At 40.6% G+C, this 23,228-nt stretch overlaps 2 protein-coding genes across 3 annotated transcripts; one reads left to right on the top strand and one right to left on the bottom strand.

Moving 5' to 3' along the window:
- The first annotated feature begins 2,068 nt into the window (after window positions 1-2,068).
- Window positions 2,069-11,367, top strand: LOC123878624 (phenoloxidase-activating factor 2-like). The gene is made up of 10 exons (XM_045925930.1): window positions 2,069-2,189; window positions 2,840-3,060; window positions 4,182-4,290; window positions 4,930-5,136; window positions 6,038-6,143; window positions 6,732-6,837; window positions 7,958-8,133; window positions 9,294-9,458; window positions 10,470-10,559; window positions 11,221-11,367. Exons 1-10 carry the CDS (start codon window positions 2,185-2,187, stop codon window positions 11,323-11,325), a joined length of 1,290 nt encoding a protein of 429 aa, XP_045781886.1. The 5' UTR covers window positions 2,069-2,184; the 3' UTR covers window positions 11,326-11,367.
- A 1,833-nt stretch (window positions 11,368-13,200) lies between these two features.
- On the bottom strand, window positions 13,201-22,711 carry LOC123878622 (phenoloxidase-activating factor 2-like). 2 transcript variants are annotated; one of them, XM_045925926.1, is made up of 10 exons: window positions 22,637-22,711; window positions 22,122-22,366; window positions 21,332-21,440; window positions 19,854-20,102; window positions 18,564-18,669; window positions 17,456-17,500; window positions 17,052-17,112; window positions 15,691-15,866; window positions 13,816-13,980; window positions 13,201-13,368 (listed from the first exon to the last, which is right to left on the bottom strand). In XM_045925926.1, exons 1-10 carry the CDS (start codon window positions 22,639-22,641, stop codon window positions 13,204-13,206), a joined length of 1,326 nt encoding a protein of 441 aa, XP_045781882.1. In that variant the 5' UTR covers window positions 22,642-22,711; the 3' UTR covers window positions 13,201-13,203. The 2 variants fall into 2 exon arrangements, with proteins under 2 accessions (XP_045781882.1, XP_045781880.1); XM_045925924.1 differs by lacking the exon at window positions 17,456-17,500 and having other exon boundaries at window positions 17,052-17,157.
- Between the last annotated feature and the right edge of the window lie 517 nt (window positions 22,712-23,228).

Here is a 23,228-nt window from a genome sequence, read left to right as displayed (position 1 = left end):
TCGGGATCTTTTTTTTTTATTTTTTTTTTTATTTTTTATGTATGTTCCCCGATTACTCAAAGACCCCTGGACCGATTTGGAAAATTTTTTTTTTATTTGAAAGGGTATACTGTGCAGGTGGTCCCATATAAATTTGGTGAAGATCTGATGAATATCTTCGGAGATGGAGAACAGAACTCCTCAATGGATAGGAGCAAATTGCTCGCGATCAGTGTAATAGCTTAGTAAACAGTAGGGTTTTAACTGGGCACAGCATATTATAGTACAGTGGGGCCACTAAAAATTGTGAAATAAAAATTTTTTAAAAGAAAAATAAAACCGACTTCAAAAACGACAAACACTAAAAAGTAAAAAATAACTTTTGTTTAGCTACACGTGTAATGCACCTAGGTATGAAGTCGGGCGAGCTTCACTCTTGGATTTTTAATTTTGTTTTAATATGCTCGCTCGACTTCATACCTAGGTGCATTACACGTGTAGCTAAACAAAAGTTATTTTTTACTTTTTAGTGTTTGTCGTTTTTGAAGTCGGTTTTATTTTTCTTTTAAAAATTTTTTATTAGGAATCCCGTGGGAACTCTTTGATTTTCCGGGATAAAAAGTAGCCTATGTCCGTCCTCGGGATGTAAGCTGATCCTGTACCAAATTTCGTCAGAATCGGTTAAACTGTTGGGCTGTGAAAAGGTAGCAGACAGACAGACAGACAGACATACTTTCGCATTTATAATATTAGTATGGAAGTATGGATTGAACTTAATAATAAAAATTTATTGAACTTAAATACAAGAACGAGTTTCTTATTCTCTGCACTAGGAAAAACTAGTATTGCAAAAGCTATTCCTCAGGGATACAAAAAATTTCTTATCTAATAATATGTCTTAGTCGGAGATTATGGATAACAGTGTGTGCCAGCAATAGCTCATGGATTGAAATAAAAGTAAATCAAGATTTACTTTTTCATGTAGGAGAACAGCTGGTGTCTCTTATCATGCCACGTCTGACTCTGTACCACTAGTTCGTAATGCAGATTCTACAGAGAAGAGCAAGCCAGATACTCATCTAAAAAGAAAATATAAAAAAATAGGTTTTATGCTTTACGGATAGATTGTGAAAAATAAAAGACAGGCAGACACTTTTGTAGTATAATGTTAACAGGTTATTTTTGTAAAAATTGGTTGATCTTTCAAGTAGTAGGTCTAACCTACCTACCTAACCTACCTAACCTAACCTAACCTACCTAACCTACCTACCTAACCTACCTAACCTACCTAACCCCTAACCTAACGGGATCTTCTTTATAGATTTGCATTACTTTATCACTTGACCTCTATGACTTTGTATGTTTGTATTATGCGCAATTATTTATTATTATGAATATTATTACTATCATCTAGTGTTGTTCTTATTATTATATTAATTTTCTATCGACGTCGATTAAAACTACAACTTATGAAATGTTTACTGATGTAAGTATGTAACAAAATGTATATCGCACACCTAGATCAAAAGTGTTTTAACTCAAAAACTCATTTTTACGAAACTGAAAAAAATAATCATTGTGCTACTAATATTATAAATGGGAAAGTTTGAGTCTGTTTGTATGTCGGTCTGCTAGCTTTTCATGGCCCAAGCGTTGGCCGTTTGATGAAATTTGGTACAGAGTGTGCTTACATTCCGGGCAAGGACATAAGCTATCCCGAAAAATCAATTAGTTCCCACGGGATTTAAAAAAAAACCTATATCCACACGAACGAAGTCGCGGACATCAGCTAGTAGTTTCATAAATGTTAATTTGATTGGTAAAATTACTCTTGGCACCATTCTGATGTGGGCATGATTTGTAGAATATTAAATTGGGCTAGCTTAGGTTCATAACATTTTCGATTTTTTTTATCAAAACTTTTTCATACCAAACAAAATTGTAACAGAAGAAAAAAGATAAAAAGTGAATATCAAACCTCTTACCTCTAAAAAAGATCTCTACCAGATTTTTAAAACTATGCAAAAAAAGCATAACTTTATCGATATCGATCCAATAGTGCAAGCGCATCACTAATGAAGTTGGATCATTTTATTTTCCTTGTTGGAGTGAAGAAACCAAACAGTCCGGTTGGGATTTACCGACGGACTGGACGCTATCTAGAATTTTAGTTTTTTTTAATTTAGTTAATTTTGTGTTGCAAAAATGAGGTGAGTTTTATATAGTTATCTCGCTATACCTCTTCTTTGTCATTGCTGAGGGTCGCGACACCTTATTTTCAAACTCCATTGATCATAGTTACGGGTTTCCTAATGCGTGTGACTTAACTATCCTATTCTTCCGCATATATGATTTCGACTCTTAACGATTTTTAATCGATAAAAATCGCTAATAACCTGGACTGACTGTTAATGAAATAGAAACAGAGATACTTATTTTTTATTCAAAAAACCTTTTTACGTAGGCCTATACTTTCACATAGGCCTTTGAGATATTAAAACCACTTGATGAATAATCTTCTTTCTATGAATATAAAAAGACTTGTCAAAATTTAAAAGACCCCCGACACAAAAACTTCCATAAGAAAACTAGAAAAGAGCTGATAACTTACAAACGGCTGAACCGATTTTCTTCGATTATAGCTAAGAACACTCTCGATCAAGCCACCTTTCGAACAAAAAAAACTAAATTAAAATCGGTCCATTCGTTTAGGAGCTACGATGCCACAGACAGATACACACGTCAAACATATAACACCCTTCTTTTTGGGTTGGGGTTAAAAACCCGTATTTTTGATGATGTTAACCCGTAAATTAAAAGTGGTAGGTGGCAGGCATTTAAATTCTCTAACTCCTTCCAGGTTACAAGCTCTTGCACTTGCTCTGGTGGTTCTGGCCTGCAGCAGTGCCAGGAGTCAGAAACCACTGGATTCCGACGAAGAGAAAGCCATAGAGTGGTTGACGCAGCTGTACAAAAAGGACGTAGGTGTTGGTGTTGGGAAAACCACCGCACAACCGATTAACAACCGATTCAACGACAAAGATGATGTCTTCCTGTCGCCAAGACCTAAAAAAAATAACAGTGAGTGCTTTAGAACACCATTTTTTTAGGGTTCCATACCTCAAAAGGCTAAAAAGGAACCCTTATTGTCACTTTGTTGTCTGTCTGTTAATCTGTTTTTCCTTTTAAGGTACAGAACCCTAAAAAGACTGGCAGACTGACTGATCTAAAATTTGGCATGCACATAGCTATTATGACGTAGACGTCCAATAAAAAATTTTGAAAATTCGATCCCTAAAGGGGTGAAACAGTGGTTTGAAATTCGTGTAGTCCACTAGGACGTCGAAGTGATTCTCTAATAGTTCCTTTTCTCCTTTTGAGGTACGGAACCCCAAAAATTACAGAAAGGGCAGGGCTGTAGGGTTCACCATCATCATCATCAAGCGATAGATGTCCGCTGCTGGACATAGGTCTTTTGTAGGTACTTCCACACGCCACGGTTTTGCGTCGTCGGGCCAACATTGCCATTTTTGCTGTGAGGTCACTATTTCAACACCATGAGACCTCAACATGTATGATTCTTCAAACTATTTGCCCTGCCCATTGTCACTATGCTTCGCAACTATTGAGTCATGTCAGTTACGGTTCTTCTACGGATCTCCTCATGTCTGATTTGATCACGTAGAGAAACTCCGAGCATGGCTCTCTCATTTAGGCTACCTTTATAGAATTTGGGGACTTCTGCACGCCACAGTTTTGCGTCGTCAGAATCTAGTGTCTCCCTGCAACAGCCTTGATGTCGTCTGTCCACGTAGAGAGGTCTAACGTTGCCAATTTCACTGTGAGGTCACTATTTCAACACCATGGGACCTCAACATCTATTGGTTCTTCAAACTATTTGCCCTGCCCATGGCCACTTAGCTTCGAAACTATTGAGCCCTGTCGGTCACTCTGATTCTTCTACGGATCTTCTCATTTTTAACCCCCGACCCAAAAAGAGGGGTGTTATAAGTTTGACGTGTGTATCTGTGTATCTGTGTGTCTGTGTATCTGTGTATCTGTCTGTGGCATCGTAGCGCCTAAACGAATGAACCGATTTTAATTTAGTTTTTTTTTTTTGATGATTATGTTGAGAAACTCTGAGCATGGCTCTCTCACCGTCATCTCTATCTTTATAGAATTTGGTATTTTTTACTTTTCAGAAGCAAAATCCTGCTATACGGACGCTCAAGAAATGGGAATGTGCGCTAAAGCTTCCAACTGTAACAAAGAACCTGTGAAGTTAGATAGCACTTCAAACTTTATATTGAGGTAAGTAAAGTCTACTTAATTCAGTACTTATCTTTTACTGTACCTATCTAAGATCGAATATAAAAACTAACGTCCATAGGCTGATGATGATAATGATGAAATAGTAGCTAATAACATGGCAGTAAGGCTTTAGCGTAGAAATCATGATCACAGTACAAAAAAAAGAACCTGTTTCATGACAATCGGAAAAGAATAAGGTTAAAAAAAATGCCGTGTTATGCTATACAAAGTCTCCGATAACCGTGTCCGAGGGTTGCCAGCGAAATATACATTTAAAAAATCTTATACCAACAACCATTTGCCTTACTCTTCTACTTTAAGTAATTCAGTATTTTTCAAACCCGCAATGTATAGCGTGCAAAACTCGAGGTCAATGCACCACCCACGACAGAGCATTGACCGCGTGATATCTACGCAACGTTCGTTGACCTCTAGCGTCAGTCAGATGTTTTCAAAAACGCAGGATTTCATTTATTTTTTTCGCATTTTTTGTGGTATCTTATCAATAATAATCATCATTACTAGGTAGGTTTTTGCTAGCGTTTTGATTACACCTGTATTAAGTATAGGCACGTATAGATATGTGATTAAATTAGTCCTTACGGTCGTCTTATTAAAATAAAAATGTATATTTTTCAGGGAAGGTAATCCATGCCACTTCCTGGAGACCTGTTGTCCCCTCAACCAGCTCCTGGCAAAGGCTAAGAAACCCGAGGCCATCAAGGAAGTTAGCTGTGGATACAGCAACCCTGGCGCTAGCGTGTTCCGGGAGAAGTTGGGCAGCTCCAAAAGTGGTTACGCGGACTATGGCGAGTTTCCCTGGATGGTCGCTTTGCTGAAAACCGGGTGAGTACAGTTGGCGCCACGAAAAAACCGGCCAAATGCGAGTCAGACTGACGCACTGAGGGTTCCGTACTCGGGAATTTTTTCCAACATTTTGCTCGATAAATCAAAAACTATTATACGTAAAAATAAATAAAAATCTGTTTTAGAATGTACAGGTAAAGAAGAAAGAAAGAAAATTCATTTATTCATCTTGTTAGTAGGTTAGTAAAGAAAGCCCTTTCATATGATACCCCACTTGGCATACCTACCTGCCAAATTTCATGATCCTAGGTCAACGGGAAGTACCCTATAGGTTTCTTGACAGACACGACGGACGGACAGACAACGAAGTGATTATGAATAGTGATCCTATAAGGGTTCCGTTTTTCCTTTTGAGGTACGGAACCCTAAAAAGGTCTTGAATCCGCGTATTGGGCGATTTATCGATCTATTTAGTGGTATGAAGTGTCCGTCCATTTATCCGTATGTCTGTCAGTGGACCGTAACCTCGTAAACAAATGCATAATGCATATTTTTGTTGAAGCTATGACAACAATTAAGAAAACTTCAAAATGACTGCCACGAAAATTTAAAAAATTAAAGTGTTATTTCACGATGGTATGGAACCCTACGTGTGCGAGTCTGACTTAGACTTGACCGAGTTTTATTTGTTTACTAGATGATGCCCGCGACTTCGTCCGCGTGGATTTAAGTTTTTTGAACTCCCGTGGGAACTCTTTGATTTTCCGGGATAAAAAGTAGCCTATGTGTTAATCCTGGATATTATCTATCTCCATTCCAAATTTCACCTAAATCCGTCCAGTAGTTTTTGCGTGAAGGAGTAACAAACATACACACACACACACACACACACATACAAACTTTCACCTTTATAATATTAGTGTGATGTTATTCTCAATAGCGCAGCCGGCTGGGTGGATGAGAACTACCTCGGAGGAGGCACCATCATCCACCCGTCCGTCGTGATGACCGTCGCACACAAGGTCGACACTTTGAAACCGGAAGAGGTAAGTTGCAAAAATTCAAACAGCTGTATCGCTTTATACATAAGCCAGTTTATAAGAATGTCAACATAAATTTCTTCTCTTTGTCAGTAATTCATATAAATGAATAAATTAATTAATTACTGACAAGAAGAATAAGAACAAGAATAAATAATTAATAAGAAAGAATAATAAGAAGTTATTCATATTGGGCGCGTTTGGAACCCTCGTAGATTTAGTTTTAAGTAACGTAGTTAATTATCACCACTATATCGTACAAGTTTAACAATTTCGAGCATCAAAAGAAGTACAATTGTACCTACTGTGAATAAATGATTTTGACTTTTGACTTTTGACTATAAATGAATAAATTAATTAATTACTGACAAAAAGAAGAAACTCAACAGTTAGGTACTTTTTGCAAGACGAAAAATGTTAACTCCGTACAATACAATCTGTGCTTTTGAATCGTCAAAATAATTTACCACTGACTCGTAATGCCGCTTCTACTGAGAAGAACTAGCAAGAAACTCGGCGGTTGCTCTTTTGGAGTGTTGAATTTACAACAATATTATGACATACTATACAAGCAATTGCAATGTATTTTCGCAGCTGAAGTGCCGCGCCGGCGAGTGGGACACACAGACTGAGAACGAGGCGTACGGCCACCAAGAGAGGAACGTCGACAAGATCATCGTTCACGACGAATTCTTTAGAAGTAAGACCATTGTCTCGAGGGGTCTCTCCGTCACTCGCTCCATACAAACGTAGTTTCGTCTCTCATTGGAATACTAACCAATCATACTCAATGGGATTTTGTAGAAACGTCCCGGGAACTAATCTATGCCTGTGTTTTTCCAGATTTCTGTTAAAATATTCGGTTTCAAAGTTACGCGGTCCAATCATACTCAATGGAATATTGTTGAAATGTTGCGGGAACTAATATTCGGTTTCAAAGTTAAAAATTGACATACAAATATTTGAGCCCCTGTAATTTTAAAACTACATATTTTTAGAAAAATCTAAAACACCACAGGCACAGATATTAGTTTCTAGAATATGTCTGCAAAATTTCATGGACTTTGCTTGCTTAATATTCAAATGAAATTGGGACTACGATTGTATGGAGTAAGTGACGGAGAGAGCCCTGTTAAGGGGCATGAGACGGGTCTGCCCGCGAAATTCAAAATTAATTTGGTTTTTCGCAATTTGTAAACTAATACGACAAAATAGGCTTATGGCACTTTAATTGCGCCAATGGCAGTATCATCCTCACAGGTTTATATATAAATCGTTACTTGAAAGGGTCCAGTTTAAGAAATTAGCTCTAGTATCGACTAATTCGTGAGTTATAAGCGAACTAGCTGATGCCCGCAGCTACGCCCGCGTGGATTTAGGATGCATGTATTATACATATAAACCTTCCTCTTGAATCGCTCTATCTATTAAAAAAAATGCATCAAAATCCGTTACGTAGTTTTAAAGATCTAAGCATATATAGGGACAGACAGACAGGGAAGCGACTTTGTTTTATACTAATGTAGTGAAGTGCTGACTCCGCCGCTCGTTTCTTGCTGCATCGTGGAGCCAGCGCTATACGTAGAAGCTATGCGACATAATTAGTTGGTAATTAAATTAGTGGTGTTTTATCATTTATCACCATTACATCAATAAAATCATAGGCACATATTCAACAATTGACAATCAAGAAGTGTAGAGCCTACTCTACCAACCAACCTACCTCTACCTGCTTCCAGAACCAACCTACTTAATTTGAATAAAATACAGTTTTGATTTTGACTTTGACTAGAATTGTGTTTGTATTGCCATATTTCCAGTCCACGTTCACAACAACATCGCCCTCCTGACCCTGAAGAAGCCGTTCATCAATGAGCCTCACGTGGGGGTGGCCTGCCTTAGCCTCGCGCTGCCACCCCCCGGGACTGTCTGCTACAGCATGGGCTGGGGGGAGGACTTCACTAAAAGCGACAAGTACGCCAACTTGCTCAAAAAGGTACGGCATTTCTCATCGTCTCTCACATCTGGTAGGAGGCTTCAGGCTTCGGCCGTGGCTAGTTACCACCCTACCGGCAAAGCCGTGTTGCCAAGCAATTTAGCATTCCGGTACGATGCCGTGTAGAAACCAAAGAGGTATGGGTTTAATAAAACTGCCATACTCCTTCCAGGCTAGCCCGCTTCCATCTTAGACTGCATCATCACCAGGTGAGATCACAGTCAAGGGCTAGCATGTATCTAGATTTTTAAAAAAAATTTGGCGGTAGATCATCGTCAATAACAGTCGGTACTTATTTCCGGTGCCATGGTAAATGGAAACGCGACTACTTAGGTAGGCTAACGGGCAATGCAGCTTAATAAAATCTTGAAGATTTACCTTTAACCACTGAAGATTGTTGTCCTACCTTTTTGTGCAAATCGTTGTAATTTTTGCCCAAAAACGTAGGACATTTACAATTGGCGGTAGATCATCTCCAATAGACAGTTGGTATTTAACTCAACTTACGAGTAGGTGGAATTGCGGCCAATGCAGCTTAATAAACCCTTGAAGATTCCTGAAGATTCTTCCAAAACAAGAAGTAGGTACGACGATTTGCCCAAAAAATAAGATATTTTCACATTGGCAGTAGATTATATTTTGCGTGCACTTTAAATGGAAATTGAAAAGATGAAAACCTGAAGATGTTAATTAATTCATTATACATTAACTAATGATTCAACGAAGTGTACTTCTTAATATAACTCTGAAGATTTTCCCAGGGCAATAATATAGGTATGCCAACTTACTGGAAAGGTTTACACTAGACATATAATTGTATCAGATTATCAACTTCCTAGTGGTTAACCAGGATTTGGTCAAGCTCATGATTGACAAAGAGATTTTTCAGAGCTGAAGAAGATTGACCTCTTTTGTGAAGGCCAATTTCCATGAGTTTTTTTTAAAAGAATATTAGCCATGCTAATCATGACTAATACTTCCCTTTCCCCTCCAATTAAGCGTAAAGCTTGTGCCAGAAGTGGGTACGACAATAGTGCGTGGGGTTTGAACCGCCGACCTTTCGGAATTCAGTCCGCTCCTCAACCGTTGAGCTATCAAGTTATTGCCATCAATAATACCAATAAAATATGTTAATAAATGGTTTTGGTAATTTTTCACAGATAACGTTGCCCCTAGTAAGCAGCGACGATTGTCAGACACGGTATCGCAACACGAGGCTAGGGTCAAGATACACCTTACACCGCTCCCTAACCTGCGCGGGCGGGGAGGCCATGGTCGACACTTGTATCGGGGATGGAGGGTCATCCCTCGTCTGTCCTGTAGGGGTGAGTGCTTTATTCTGAAAAGAGAGAAAAGGAGAAGAGAGAGAACATCGAGAAGGTCAGCACGAAGTGAAACAGTTCCGTGCTGACCTCAAAAACACGCCTAGGTTAGTTTAGTCCGTGCGAGTCAGATACGCCCTGCCAGTAGGGTACATATGAGATTTTTTCCTCCACAGAAGAAAAAAGAAATTAGTGGTCTTTGAGACCACTACTTTCTTTTTTGGTTTTTGGCTTTTGTTTGTTTTCACTTTTGTTTATTGGCAGGCACACGCTTGACCACATTAGATACACCTGATAGAATGCCTATAGAGCCTCAATAGCTGAACCGGTAAAGGAGTGGACTGAAAACCGAAAGGTCGAAGGTTCAAACCCCGCCCGTTGCACTATTGTCGTACCCACTCCTAGCACAAGCCTGACGCTTAGTTGGAGACGAAAGGGGAATATTAGTCATTTAACATGGCTAATATTCTTTAAAAAAAAAAAAAAAAAGTGATGATGTAGCCTAAGATGGGACGCATTTGTCTTGAAGATGATCTTGTTGACTCTTGTTTTAAAGATACACAATTCAAATCGACGTTTATAATGATCCATGAATAAACCTCACATAATCGCACTGCTGGTTTATATTATGTAGGAATTGTTAAAATAGTGTAACAAAAGGCGCCACGCGTACCGCGTAGCGCGTCACTGCCGCGCGTCGCGGCTGGAGAGAATATCGTGCGGGGCGCTGCCGCGACGCGCAGTTCAGTTGCAGTTCAGTTCGAGTGCGTGGGCACCTTAATAGTTAGTTAGTTTTTACACGTGACCTCTCTGTTTTGGCTATGGCAGCACTGCCCCGTCTCAAGTTTTTTTTTCTCTTGTGTGTGAACTCGACCTGTACAACGGACCTTGTATCTAGATTATTTATAGTATTATAATAAAATAGTCAGCTCATAAGTACATAAATCAGTCTTATTTCTGATCATCTTATGTACAAAACATCAGGAATTAATAAACTTGCTTTTTGTTGATTAGAACCCCGGCGACCTTCGCTACGCCGTGGTCGGGATGGTGGCGTACGGTCTTGAATGCGGTGCAGAGAATATACCCGGCGTTTATGTTAAGGTAGGTGCTTTTTATTCTTTGGGGCTATGTTGGTTCTTTTAAATACCCTCTATTCATATAACTCAGGGATATGGCCAACTCCCGAGAGATGTTTACGACAACTCAATTTTTCACTAAACAAATCTAGTGATATCGTAGAATACTGAGCATAGTTTATGAAATGTAACGTCAGGCCGAACTGACCTCAGAATAAATAACAAGTGTAAATTAAAAATTTATAACACCCCCGACAAGTGAAGGTTACAGTAACTAGAAAAGAGCTGATAACTTTCAAACGGCTGAACCGATTTTCTTGGATTATAGCTAAGAACACTCTCGATCAAGCCACCTTTCAAACAAAAAAAAACTAAATTAAAATCGGTTCATTAGTTTAGGAGCTACGATGCCACAGACAGATACACAGATACACATATACACAGACTAGCTGATACCCGCGACTTCGTTCGCGTGGATGTAGGTTTTTTTAAGAATCCCGTGGGAACTCTATGATTTTCCGGGATAAAAAGTAGCATATGTGCTAATCCAGGGTATAATCTATCTCCATTCTAAATTTCAGCCCAATCCGTCCAGTAGTTTTTGCGTGAAGGAATAACAAACATACACACACACACACACACACATACAAACTTTCTCCTTTATAATATTAGTGTGATATTTTCAGGTGCCAGAGCTGTACGACTGGGTGGGAGCGCAGATGGCCCGAGAGGGATTCAACAGAAGTAGCTACGATGTGGGCACAGAAGCACAATTCAAGCTTAGAAGTTAAACTTGCCATCTTAGATTATAAGAATATATGATAGATTTTTATGGAATTCTGTTTTTTTTTTACTCAGAATAAACCCTCGTCGCCTTTGAAAGTACCTAGTGGTTGTACAAGTACACGTTGGCCTTCTATCTGGAAGGTGGTTCGATCCCCCGAGTTGCAGGTTCATAAAAGAAGTGACATCTTACTGTTTTAAAGGTGCTGCGTTTAACCTAACTAAGGTTAATAAGGCTGTAATAAGTTACAGCGTCTTCGCCGATTTCTAACGTCATCCGGAAATAGATTCACGCAACGGCCTCGGGACTTGGGTTGGATGGATTGGTTGGACTAACTAGTCGAACCAATCCATCCAACCCAATGTTATCCTAAGCCATGGTCCAAGCCTCGCAGGATGCGCCCTCAGGAGGACGTTGTCTCCGACCAATTCTTTCTTCAAGGCTCAAGTCCTAGGGCTCATCCCCAGGCGGAGCTTCGCATTCGCCAATCCATCCGGTGACGCTGTAGTGGCCAGTAGGGCCTACGCGGCATAGTCAATTCGAAACAACACACAGGAAACGCGTCCCATCTTAGACCACATCATCACTTTCCATCAGGTGTGATTGTGGTCAAGCGCTTACCTATAGTGAATAAAAAAAAAAGGAAAACCTTGGACCCTCGAGTAGAAGGTTGAACCAACTTCAAACACTAGGCGTAGGTACAAACTTTTTTGAAATGACGCGCTCCACTACATAATTTTGTGTAGTAGTGATGTGTAAATTACGGTGGTGGGGCGCGTCATTTCAAAATAGACAAGCTCTACTAACGGCTAACATCGGTATGGCCAACGTCATTCCACACCAGAGACAATTTAGAAATTATAAACGGAAATTGCCCATACCAGGTATCGATCCCAGGACCTCCCGCTTAAACAAGCTCACAGCGAACCCCACTGAGCCAGAGATGTTAGAATACACATTAGGTAATAAGTGGATAGGGTAGGATAGCCCGCTGGACCGATGACCTGAAGAAGGTAGCGGGGAGCGGGTGGATGAGGAAGGCGGGGACCGTGTTTGGTGGCGCGCTCTTGGATAGGCCTATGTCCAGCAGTGGACGCTTATAGGCTGATGGAATGGAATAGATCGGGTCACAAAATATCTATCTTTCTTATTTTGTGGTACGGAATTATGTAGTCTATATATTTCATCCTTAAGTATTTAAATAAAAAACCAGAATAAATGCTTATTTTTTAATAAATGCTTCAAATTATAATATAATTATAATCTATCGCACAGGTTACATCTAAAGGTTGAAATCTATAGAGTGCACTTTGACTTTGCTCAGACTTAAGGTGGATGCGACGGGTCTGCCCGCGCAATTCAAATTTTATTTGGTTTTTCGCAATTTATAAACTAATACGACAAAATAAACTAATACGGCTTATGACATTCTAGTTGCGACAATGGCAGTATCATTTCCAGGTGTTTATACATATAAAAATCTTTACTTGATAAGGTTCAGTTTAAGAAATTAGCTCTAGTATCGACTAATTTGTGAGTTACAGTCGATACTAGAGCTAATTTCTTAAACTGGGCCCTTTCAAGTAAAGATTTTTATATAAATAGGTGGCAATGATACTGTTATTGTCGTAAATATAATGTAATAAGCCTACTATTAGTCGTATTAGTTTACAAATTGCGAAAAACTAAATAAAATTTGAATTTCGCGGGCATACCCGTCGCTTGCCCCTTAAGTTTCAGTTAAAACGAGACAGATTTAAACAAAACAAAAATTAAAAAAAAAAATGGACCTAAAATCTTTAACTAAAAGTTTAACTAATCTAACTCTATAGATTTCAACCTGAGTAATTATTATTATTAAACACAAGAGTGATTATTTTAGTTTTTATGAAACATAGGGCCTGCCGCTGAGGCCTTCGATCGCGAGCTGGTTGGAGATCCAGTTGTAGAACTCTGGAACCTTCGTGTACACGCTGGGAACGCCGGCCTGCCCGCAGTCCAACCCGTAGGCTACCATGCCCACCACGGTGTAGCGGCGATCAGCTGGGTCCTGAAATGTCACAGCACCGCTGTACCGACTAATTAAAAAAAAAAAATTGGTTGTCTGTAAAGTCGGTTTACTGACGATAGTTGAACGTGACAACAAAGGCCGATTGTGCTTCTTTGTCGCTCGTTCCGCGCTCTCGCTTGCACTTCAAGCCTTACATGGAACGCCTCAGAGCGAGGTAACGCCGCATGAGTCATGTTTTTTCGTGCGTGCAGCCGCTCTATCGAATTACAAGACGTTGTCACGTCAATTATTGGGCCAAGGACCCATATAAACGTGTCTTAAAATCTAATCAGAAAGCCGGATTAAAGTTCTCCATAATGTTTTCTCCATAAGGTGTTCTCCATAAGGTGTGTGAAGTCCGCTAATCCCTTCTCATTCTGAGAGGAGACTGTGGTCAGCAGTGATCCAGCGAAGGGTTGATTATGGTTGATGTAGTTGATGACTTACCCCTATAGGACAGACAAGAGACGAGCCTCCGTCCCCGATACACGTGTCGACATTAAGCAACCCGCCAGCGCAGGTGAGCGAGTGATGCAAGTAGTAGCTTCGGCTTAGTCTGGTTTGCCTGAGCCTCTCCTCGCATTCAACAGAAGAAATTAACCCCAAAGGTACCTGCAAAAATACAAAGTTTTGAAACAGAATTTCATACAAGCTCCCTTACTAAGCGTTACTAAGCTGATTTGACTAGTAGGCATCATCCCTTTTTAGGGTTCCGTACCTCAAAAGGAAAAACGGAACCCTTATAGGATCACTTTGTTGTCTGTCTGTCTGTGTGTCTGTCTGTCAAGAAACAAATCTGAAAATCACGAATTTTTGGTTACATCATTAAAAAAAAATTAAAATGTGTTTCAATTTTCAAAGTAAGATAACTATACCAAGTGGGGTATCATATGAAAGGGCTGTATATTCTAAAACAGATTTTTATTTATTTTATGCATAATAGTTTTTGATTTATCCTGCGAAATGTTGGAAAAAATACCCGAGTATGGAACCCTCAGTGCGCGAGTCTGACTCGCACTTGGCCGGTTTTTTTCGTGAGGAAATCCTCATGGATACCACCGCGCCCGGGAAGGCACGGAGGTTATTTCGGACTCTTACCGACTAAAACCCCACGGTGTTCCACGCATCGCCTGGTGTTTGCCTGGTAGAGATTGCTCTAAGCAATAAGGCCGCCTTTGCACACAATTGTTTTTTCAGATTTTTTTCTTTCTGTGTTGTGTTCCTTTACATGTGTTTTTGTGTGCAATAAAGACTTCTATCTATCTAGCCAGCGGCGCCTGCTAAGGACCCTCTTCAGGGCACAGTCTGAGGCCACCACCTCCACCACGAACTCCAAGGTGCGCCTCCCGACTCGAGGACTGGTTCCTTTTCGGACGATAGACTCCCCGTGTCTATCGCCCGGGAGCCTAGTAGCCATCATCCATATTGTAACACTAGCTGATGCCCGCGACTTCGTTCGCGTGGATGTAGGTTTTTTAAAATTCCCGTAGGAACTCTTTGATTTTCCGGGATAAAAAGTAGCCTATGTGCTAATCCAGGGTATAATCTATCTCCATTCTAAATTTCAGCCCAATCCGTCCAGTAGTTTTTGCGTGAAGGAGTAACAAACATACACACACACACACACACACACACACACATACAAACTTTCTCCTTTATAATATTAGTGTGATGATGATGTGTACTTGGAGTAAGACCTCTACCTACTTTCTTCAGGAGTTTGGTGGTGTATTTTCCCTTACTAAATCTTCTCCCCAGCCAATGTTGGGAATGAGATCTATCTTCTTAAGGAGTTGGTCTTGTATTTTCCCTTAGCCAGCCTTGTCTTCTTCCCAGCCCATGTTGGGAGTGAGATGTACCTACCTTCTTCAGGAGTTTGGTGTTGTATTTCACAGAGTCCCAGAGGGTGGCATTAACAGGGCTCTCTCCGTCACTTACTCCATACAATCGAAGTTCCAATTTCATTTAAATATTAAGCAACCAAAGTCCATGAAATTTTGCAGACATATTCTAAAAAACTAATATCTATGCCTGTGGTGTGGTAGATTTTTCTAAAAATATGTAGTTTTAAAATTACAGGGGCTCAAAGATTTGTATGTGAATTTTTAAGACCGCGTAACTTTGAAACCGAATATTTTAACAGAAATCTGGAAAAACACAGGCATAGATTAGTTCCCGGGACGTTTCTACAAAATCCCATTGAGTATGATTGGTTAGTATTCCAATGAGACATGAACTACGTTTGTATGGAGCGAGTGACGGAGAGACGCCTCTTAAGGGCAGAGGTTACGTTTAAGTGAGGTAAGATGGAGACGTAGGTACCTTCTTCAGGACGTTGGCGTAGTATTTGCCCTTGGTGAAGTCCATCCCCCAGCCCATGCTGTAGCACATAGTCTCGGAGGGTGGCATTGCGGGGCTGAGGCAGGCCACGCTGATGTGGGGTTGGAACACAAATGGAGTCGCCAATTTCAAAAGTGCTATATCGTTATGGGCGTGCACTGAAGACAAAAACATTTTTTTTTGTGTAATCTTATCAGTAATTCAGCAGTACTATTGACACTTCGTTTTTAACCCCCGACCCAAAAAGAGGGGTGTTATAAGTTTGACGTGTGTATCTGTGTATCTGTTGTGGCATCGTAGCGCCTAAACGAGTGAACCGATTTTAATTTAGTTTTTTTTTGTTTGAAAGGTGGCTTGATCGAGAGTGTTCTTAGCTATAATCCAAGAAAATCGGTTCAGCCGTTTGAAGTTATCAGCTCTTTTCTAGTTACTGTAACCTTCACTTGTCGGGGGTGTTATAAATTTTTAATTTACACTTGTTGCTAGCGTTGTTACAGGGTGTATATAGGCAATAAATCCATACTTAATATTATAAATGCGAAAGTGTGTCTGTCTGCTACCTTTTCACAGCCCAACTGTTTAACCGATTCTGACGAAAGGTACAGAGTTAGCTTATATCTCGGGGACGGATATAGTCTACTTTTATCCCGGAAAATCAAAGAGTTCCCACGGGATTCCTAAAGACCCATCCGCTCAACCGATTTGTATGAAAGGTACCGAGGTAGCTTGCATCCATATTATATTGACATAGACAACGTATTATCCCAGAAAACCAAACAATTCCCATGGGATCTTTAAAAACCTACATCCACGCGGACGAAGTCGCGGGCATCCTCTAGACCTTAATAAATCTACATGAACGTAGTCGCAAATGTCATCTATACGGGATTCATAGAAATCGAAGCTGCGGACACTATTCAGTGGGTCGATTTCAATAAATCCGAAAACCGTGAATTTATTACTGTTACTAGAGGATGCCCGCGACTTCGTCCGCGTGGATTTGGATTTTTATAGATCCCGTGGAACTGTTTGATTTTCCGGGATAAAAAGTTGCCTATTTCGATTTAACAGGGATGCAAGCTACTTCGGTACCAAATTTCATACAAATCAGTTAAGCGGATGAGTCTTTAGGAATCCCGCGGGAACTCTTTGATTTTCCGGGATAAAAAGTAGCCTATGTCCGTCCCCGGGATATAAGCTAACCCTTTACCTTTCGTCAGAATCGGTTACACTGTTGGGCCGTGAAAAGATAACAGACAGACAGACAGACAGACAGACACACTTTCGCATTTATAATATTAGTATGGATTTGACTTCATATTGGATGAAAAAAAATGACTCACATTTGTTGAATTGTTCGTGCGGAATAATGTCGATGACGTCACGCTCCTGGTGGGTGTACACCTCGTTGTCACTCTCTGTGTCCCATTCACCAGCTCGGCATACCAGCTGAGAAAATAGACAGATGTTTTTCATCATCATTCATACAGGGTGTCTGGCATTCCTAGTAGTACCTACAAGTAGGAATGCCAGATAGCCTGTATTTTTTATTTATTTATTTATTTTTTTAATTATTTAATTATTTAATTAGAACGGACCTTTTAAGTCCAATTACACTAATTAAATTAAGTTACACAATAAAAATAAATTTGTCAAAGTAATTATACAGGGTTTATACAGGGTGTTTGGTAATCACACTATCACACTAATATTAAGTATAAAGGCGAAAGTTTGTATGTTTGTACACCTCGTTGTCACTCTCTGTGTCCCATTCACCAGCTCGGCATACCAGCTGAGAAAATAGACAGAGATGTTTTTCATCATCATTCATACAGGATGTCTGGCATTCCTAGTACATATAGTACCTACAAGTAGGAATGCCAGATACCCTGTATTTTACCGGCTGTATTTTACGGCTACCCCGTTCTTCAAGTTATACAGGCTGTTTGGTGATCACACTAATATTATAAAGGAGAAAGTTTGTATGTGTCTGTGTGTGTATGTTTGTTACTCCTTCACGCAAAAACTACTGGACGGATTGGGCTGTTTAGAAAGGAGATAGATTAGCACATAGGCTACTTTTTATCCCGGAAAATCAAAGAGTTCCCACGGGAATTTTAAAAAACCTGCATCCATGCGAACGAAGTCGCGGGTATCAGCTAGTTAGTAAGTATATAGGGTTGATGAGCGTGCCTCTTCCAAGATAGCCAGAATTAGTTTCAAACATTTGCCCTGTTGAATACTTACATCACTCGGGTTCAAAGTATCAACTTTGTGCGCTACAGTCAACACCACTGACGGGTTGATGAGCGTGCCTCTTCCAAGATAGCCAGAATTAGTTTCAAACATTTGCCCTGTTGAATACTTACATCACTCGGGTTCAAAGTATCAACTTTGTGCGCTACAGTCAACACCACTGACGGGTTGATGAGCGTGCCTCTTCCAAGATAGCCAGAATTAGTTTCAAACATTTGCCCTGTTGAATACTTACATCACTCGGGTTCAAAGTATCAACTTTGTGCGCTACAGTCAACACCACTGACGGGTTGATGAGCGTGCCTCTTCCAAGATAGCCAGAATTAGTTTCAAACATTTGCCCTGTTGAATACTTACATCACTCGGGTTCAAAGTATCGATGTTGTGCGCACAGTCAACACCACTGACGGGTTGATGAGCGTGCCTCTTCCAAGATAGCCAGAATTAGTTTCAAACATTTGCCCTGTTGAATACTTACATCACTCGGGTTCAAAGTATCGATGTTGTGCGCACAGTCAACACCACTGACGGGTTGATGAGCGTGCCTCTTCCAAGATAGCCAGAATTAGTTTCAAACATTTGTCCTGTTGAATACTTACATCACTCGGGTTCAAAGTATCGACTTTGTGCGCTACAGTCATCACCACAGACGGGTGAATGAGCGTGCCTCCTGCCATATAGCCAGAATTAGCTGCAGCATTTGCCCTGTTGAAAAAATAAATACGTTGTGTGAATGTCAGATGTTAAACCATCGATTCCTAAAAGCTAAATTAATCATTGCATTGGCGTACTGTAAGAACTCGTTAATTAATTATCAATTATCATAAAGTAAAGTTTTCAACGTATAGGATTCGAGATAGAATTGCCAGATGCCCCGTATTTTACGGGTCACCCCGTATTTCAGGGTATGATAATACAGAAACCCGTAGGTTAAATGCGAAAATAAAATACGGGAAAATAAAGCTTTCGCAGTTTTTACAAATTCAGCCGGAGCTGGCTGGCGAAACCTAACCCTAACGTTTTGTTCAATAGAAATAATATTATTTTCCTTGTGCGGCAATGCAATATGGACCAATACCTGCAGAAACCAACTCAATATTGATACTTTAAAGGCCGAATAGCGAGTTAAATGTATGAAGAGCTTTTAAAAGCAGTTTTTTCAAACAATAAGTATTTAAAAAAATATCTATGTGAAACACTGTCTCCCATGGACGTATATAATAGCTTTATGCTGTCTTCGGTAAAAAAAAAAACTAAAACCCGTATTTTCGATGTTGGTAGCCCGTAAATCAAAAAGTGGCAGGTGACAACCCTAACTCGAGAACTTAATATTTTGACGAATTCGTTGTCAAGTTTTTCTGGTCGGTGGTCGAGCTGTAGGTAGTTTTATATCGTTGAGACGACTTCTCTATAGCTTAATCCACTGCCTAAACCGTTCTCATTCTGAGAAGAAACCCGTGCTCAGTAATGAGCCGGTGATCCGATTGATATGATATTTACAACAACAGAGCTGGTGCGGCTTGTGAAGCGGCTGAAAAAGCTAAAGATTGCAAATACAGGGGTCTAGGCTCCGAATATGATTTTGTCCCATTCCGTGTCGAGACCCTTGGTCCGTGGGGTCCTAGCGCTATAAGGCTTTTTAGGGAAATATCAAAAAGGTTAGTCGACATCACAGGAGACCGAAGAACTGGCAGCTACCTCGGACAAAGAATTAGTCTAGCCATCCAAAGAGGGAACGCTGCCAGTATCTTCGGAACCTTGCCTAAAGGGACTCCTTTTAATAATTTATTTCAGTTATTATATTATATTTTTTAAGGTTTTTAGTTTTAGGTTCATTGTTTTAATAACTTAGATTTTAGATGTTCAGAATAGATTGATGTGATACTCACGAGTTTTGGTTTGCTTTCGTTTTATCCAATAAAGCAACCATCCAGGGGAACTCGGCGAAGTCGGCGTAACCACTGTTGGAAGCCCCCGGCCCCTGCCTGAACCTGGCAGCGGCTGGGTTGCTGTACCCGCAACCTGGTGGCGTACCACCGCTGGTACCAGTGGGGGGCGGTACTGGTGTCGGTCTGATTTTGTCATTAGGACAACAGATTTCGAGGAAAGCGCAGCCATTTGCAGAGGTTTTTCGCGTCCTGAAAACATCACACTAATATTATAAAGGCGAAAGTTTGTGTGTGTGTGTGTGTGTGTGTGTGTGTGTGTGTGTGTGTGTGTGTGTGTGTGTGTGTGTGTGTATGTTTGTTACTCTTTCACGCAAAAACTATTGGACGGATTGGGCTGAAATTTAGAATGAAGATAGATTATACCCTGGATTAGCACATAGGCTACTTTTTATCCCGGAAAATCAAAGAGTTTCCACGGGATGTAGAAAAACTTAAATCCACGCGGGCGACGTCGCGGGCATCGGCTAGTGTATTATAGAAGCAGACGTTATTTTGCGGAAGTCCATGATATACAAGGAACCAAAAGCTTAATTTGCTATAATCCGCCACCCAACGAAATCTGTATAGTGCAACATACAGCATGCGACATGCACCGCCCGCCCTCCCACTGATAAACATGTAGGAAAAGCCAGCCACCAAGCAAGTCACACGCACCACCACCACGCAGCACCACACAACTAGAGTGGTGTTGGGATTTGTGTGGTGCTGCGTGATGGTGGTGCGTGTGGCTTGTTTGGTGGCTAAGATGGAAGCGGACTAACCTGGGAGGGGTATGGCAGTTTCATAAAATCCATACCTACTTCTTTACAGTTAAAATGAGATTGATTTATCTATGGAGACACATAACTCTGTCTCGTTTTAGCTAAGTCTCGATTCCGAGCAAAGTCAAAGCACAAAGTACGCTCTACAGATGTCAGCCTTAGTTTGAAGTTTGAACACATTATATTGTTCGCGACAGGTCGACATGGCAATCGGGGTATGAGACGTCAGGCGGGAGGACGCCCTGCACACCGGTAGCTCGATTTCTTTTAAACCTGCATCAATCATTATTACAATCGCAATTGTTGTTATTGACTATTTAAACGCTATTCGTGTTGAAACAATGCATAATGCATTATAGCCAATAGTGAGCGACCGTCAACCAATCAGAGGTGTTTGCAATCGTGACATTGTAGCTTTCATTCTACCGCAATCGAACTGCGGGTTAAGGTGCCCACGCACTCGAACAGGCAGTGACGTACGCGCGTCGCGGCTGGAGAGAATATCGTGCGGGGCGCTGACGTGACGCGCAGTTCCGCTGCAGTGCAGTTCGAGTGCGTGGGCACCTTTAGCGCGGGGCATAGAGTTCTTGGTATGGATCGGGGTGCCCCCACCCCGATTGCCATGTCGACCTGTCGGAAACTACAAGTGAACTGTACCTGTACCCGAACAGCGTGGCAGGGTTAATCTTGGGCGGGGCCAAATCACACATGGAAGTTTTCACGCATGCGCCTACATCTTGCTGTTTTGTGTAACACGTCGCAGGAGCTGAAATTTTGTAATTTGTGTTTTACCTTTTTTTTTTCTCTCTCGTCTGGTTTTACAAAGATTAGCCAATGTCAAGTTTGTAGTTATTTGTAACAAGTTAGCTAAACTATACAAGTATGGACCCCGTCTGTGCCGGCGCTCGCCGACACACGCACGGCACCCCCTTATAGCGCTTTCCAGTCAGTTTTAACAAAAAAAACATTAGTTTTTGGTTTATCGTGCAAAATGTTGGAAAAAATACCCGAGTACCCTCGGTGCGTGAGTCTGACTCGCACTTGGCCGGTTTTTTTCAAAGAATGAGTTTGACGTGAGTTACTCACAAATTAGTCGATACTCTGACTTAAACTGGGCACTTTCATGTAAAGATTTTTATTATACCTGTGGAGATAGTACTGCCATTAGCGCTATTAGAATCCCATAAGCCTACTTTGTCGTATTAGTTTGCAAATTGCGTAAAAATTGGTTGTCTGTTAAGTCGGTTTACTGACGATAGTTGAACGTGACAACAAAGGCCGATTGTGCTTCTTTGTCGCTCGTTCCGCGCTCTCGCTTGCACTTCAAGCCTTACATGGAACGCCTCAGAGCGAGGTAACGCCGCAAGAGTCATGTTTTTTCGTGCGTGCAGCCGGTTCTATCGAATTATAAGACGTTGTCACGTCAACAAGAAGTCACGATTCATACCTCGAGTAGATGCTGGAGAGGTTACTTGACTAGATGCTGGAGAGGTTACTTGACTAGATGCTGGAGTGGTTACTTGACTGGATGTTGGAGTGCCTCCATGCATTGCATTATATTGATCGAGTAAGGCCTTAGCCGCATTGATACCGCTAACTGTGTTTGGGCCTGGAGCAGCGTTGCCTCTGCCCCATGATCTATCAGCTGAACAGAACACCAGCGTCGCCATCAAGATCGGCACAGCTTGTGACCTGCGAAAGAGATTTTTTAAAATTCCGTACCCTCTGTCAATCTGTCCGTCTGTAAGCGTGCTGTATCTCATGAACCGTAATACCTAGGTAGAGAGTTGAAGTTTTCACAGAGCATTTTTTTTAAATCAGACTCAAGTTAGCTAGACTGCAATCTCACCTGCTGGTAAGTGGTCGGAGACAATACAACTTAAAGTTACAAGACCTAAGTTAAGGTCCTACCTAAAGGTAGGCACTAGGTACCTAGCTATTAAAAACAGTTTTTACACATACCTCATTTTGCAAACAGATTAAGAACTAGTACGCGCCGGTCGTCATCTGCAAAGCGGACTATTAATTTTTCTGTCATATCAAGAGTATTTAAATCAACCCTAGTGATGTATATTTAATCATAAATCGATAAAATTCAATTCTAACTCACTACCCATATTATAAATGCAAAAGTGTATTTGTTTGTTAATTTGCCCTTTGCGCCGCAACGGAGCAATGGGTTGACCTGTTTTTAGGCTTTTGTACCTCAAAAGGAAAAAGGAACTCTTACATAGGATCACTTTGTTTTTTGTCTGTCCCTCTGTCTGGCATGTCTGTTAAGAAAACCTATAGGTTATTTCCTGTTGACCTAGAATCATAAAATTTGGCAGGGCTTATAGCTCAAGTAAAGGGAAAAAATCCAAAAACCGTGAAGTTGTGCTTGTATCATGTAAAAAAAATTAAAATGTTTTCACGAAAAAACGGGTGTTTTTTTTAATTATTATATCGATAGATAAAAATTGAATTGTTACATCACTATTAATGATATAGAGGGGTCAAGCGATAATAGTTTTATTAGGTATTTATTATTATTGTAAAAGGTGCCGTGGAGTTC

Source organism: Maniola jurtina, chromosome 26, assembly GCF_905333055.1.
Source record: "Maniola jurtina chromosome 26, ilManJurt1.1, whole genome shotgun sequence".
In the NCBI taxonomy this organism is placed as follows: domain Eukaryota; kingdom Metazoa; phylum Arthropoda; class Insecta; order Lepidoptera; family Nymphalidae; genus Maniola; species Maniola jurtina.
Note: the sequence above shows the minus strand (reverse complement) of the source record. Positions and strands in the feature narration are given on the sequence as shown.

Bases quoted from the DNA above. Each gene is read 5' to 3' on its own strand.
- LOC123878624 (XM_045925930.1), top strand. The intron at 3,061-4,181 runs GTGAGTGCTTTA...TTTACTTTTCAG, and splicing joins AAGACCTAAAAAAAATAACA to AAGCAAAATCCTGCTATACG. The intron at 6,144-6,731 runs GTAAGTTGCAAA...GTATTTTCGCAG, and splicing joins ACACTTTGAAACCGGAAGAG to CTGAAGTGCCGCGCCGGCGA.
- LOC123878622 (XM_045925926.1), bottom strand. The intron at 21,441-22,121 runs GTATGAATCGTG...ACAAAATTTCAG, and splicing joins CTCTCCAGCATCTACTCGAG to CTCCTGCGACGTGTTACACA. The intron at 13,981-15,690 runs GTACCTACGTCT...GTATTTTTGCAG, and splicing joins ACGCCAACGTCCTGAAGAAG to GTACCTTTGGGGTTAATTTC.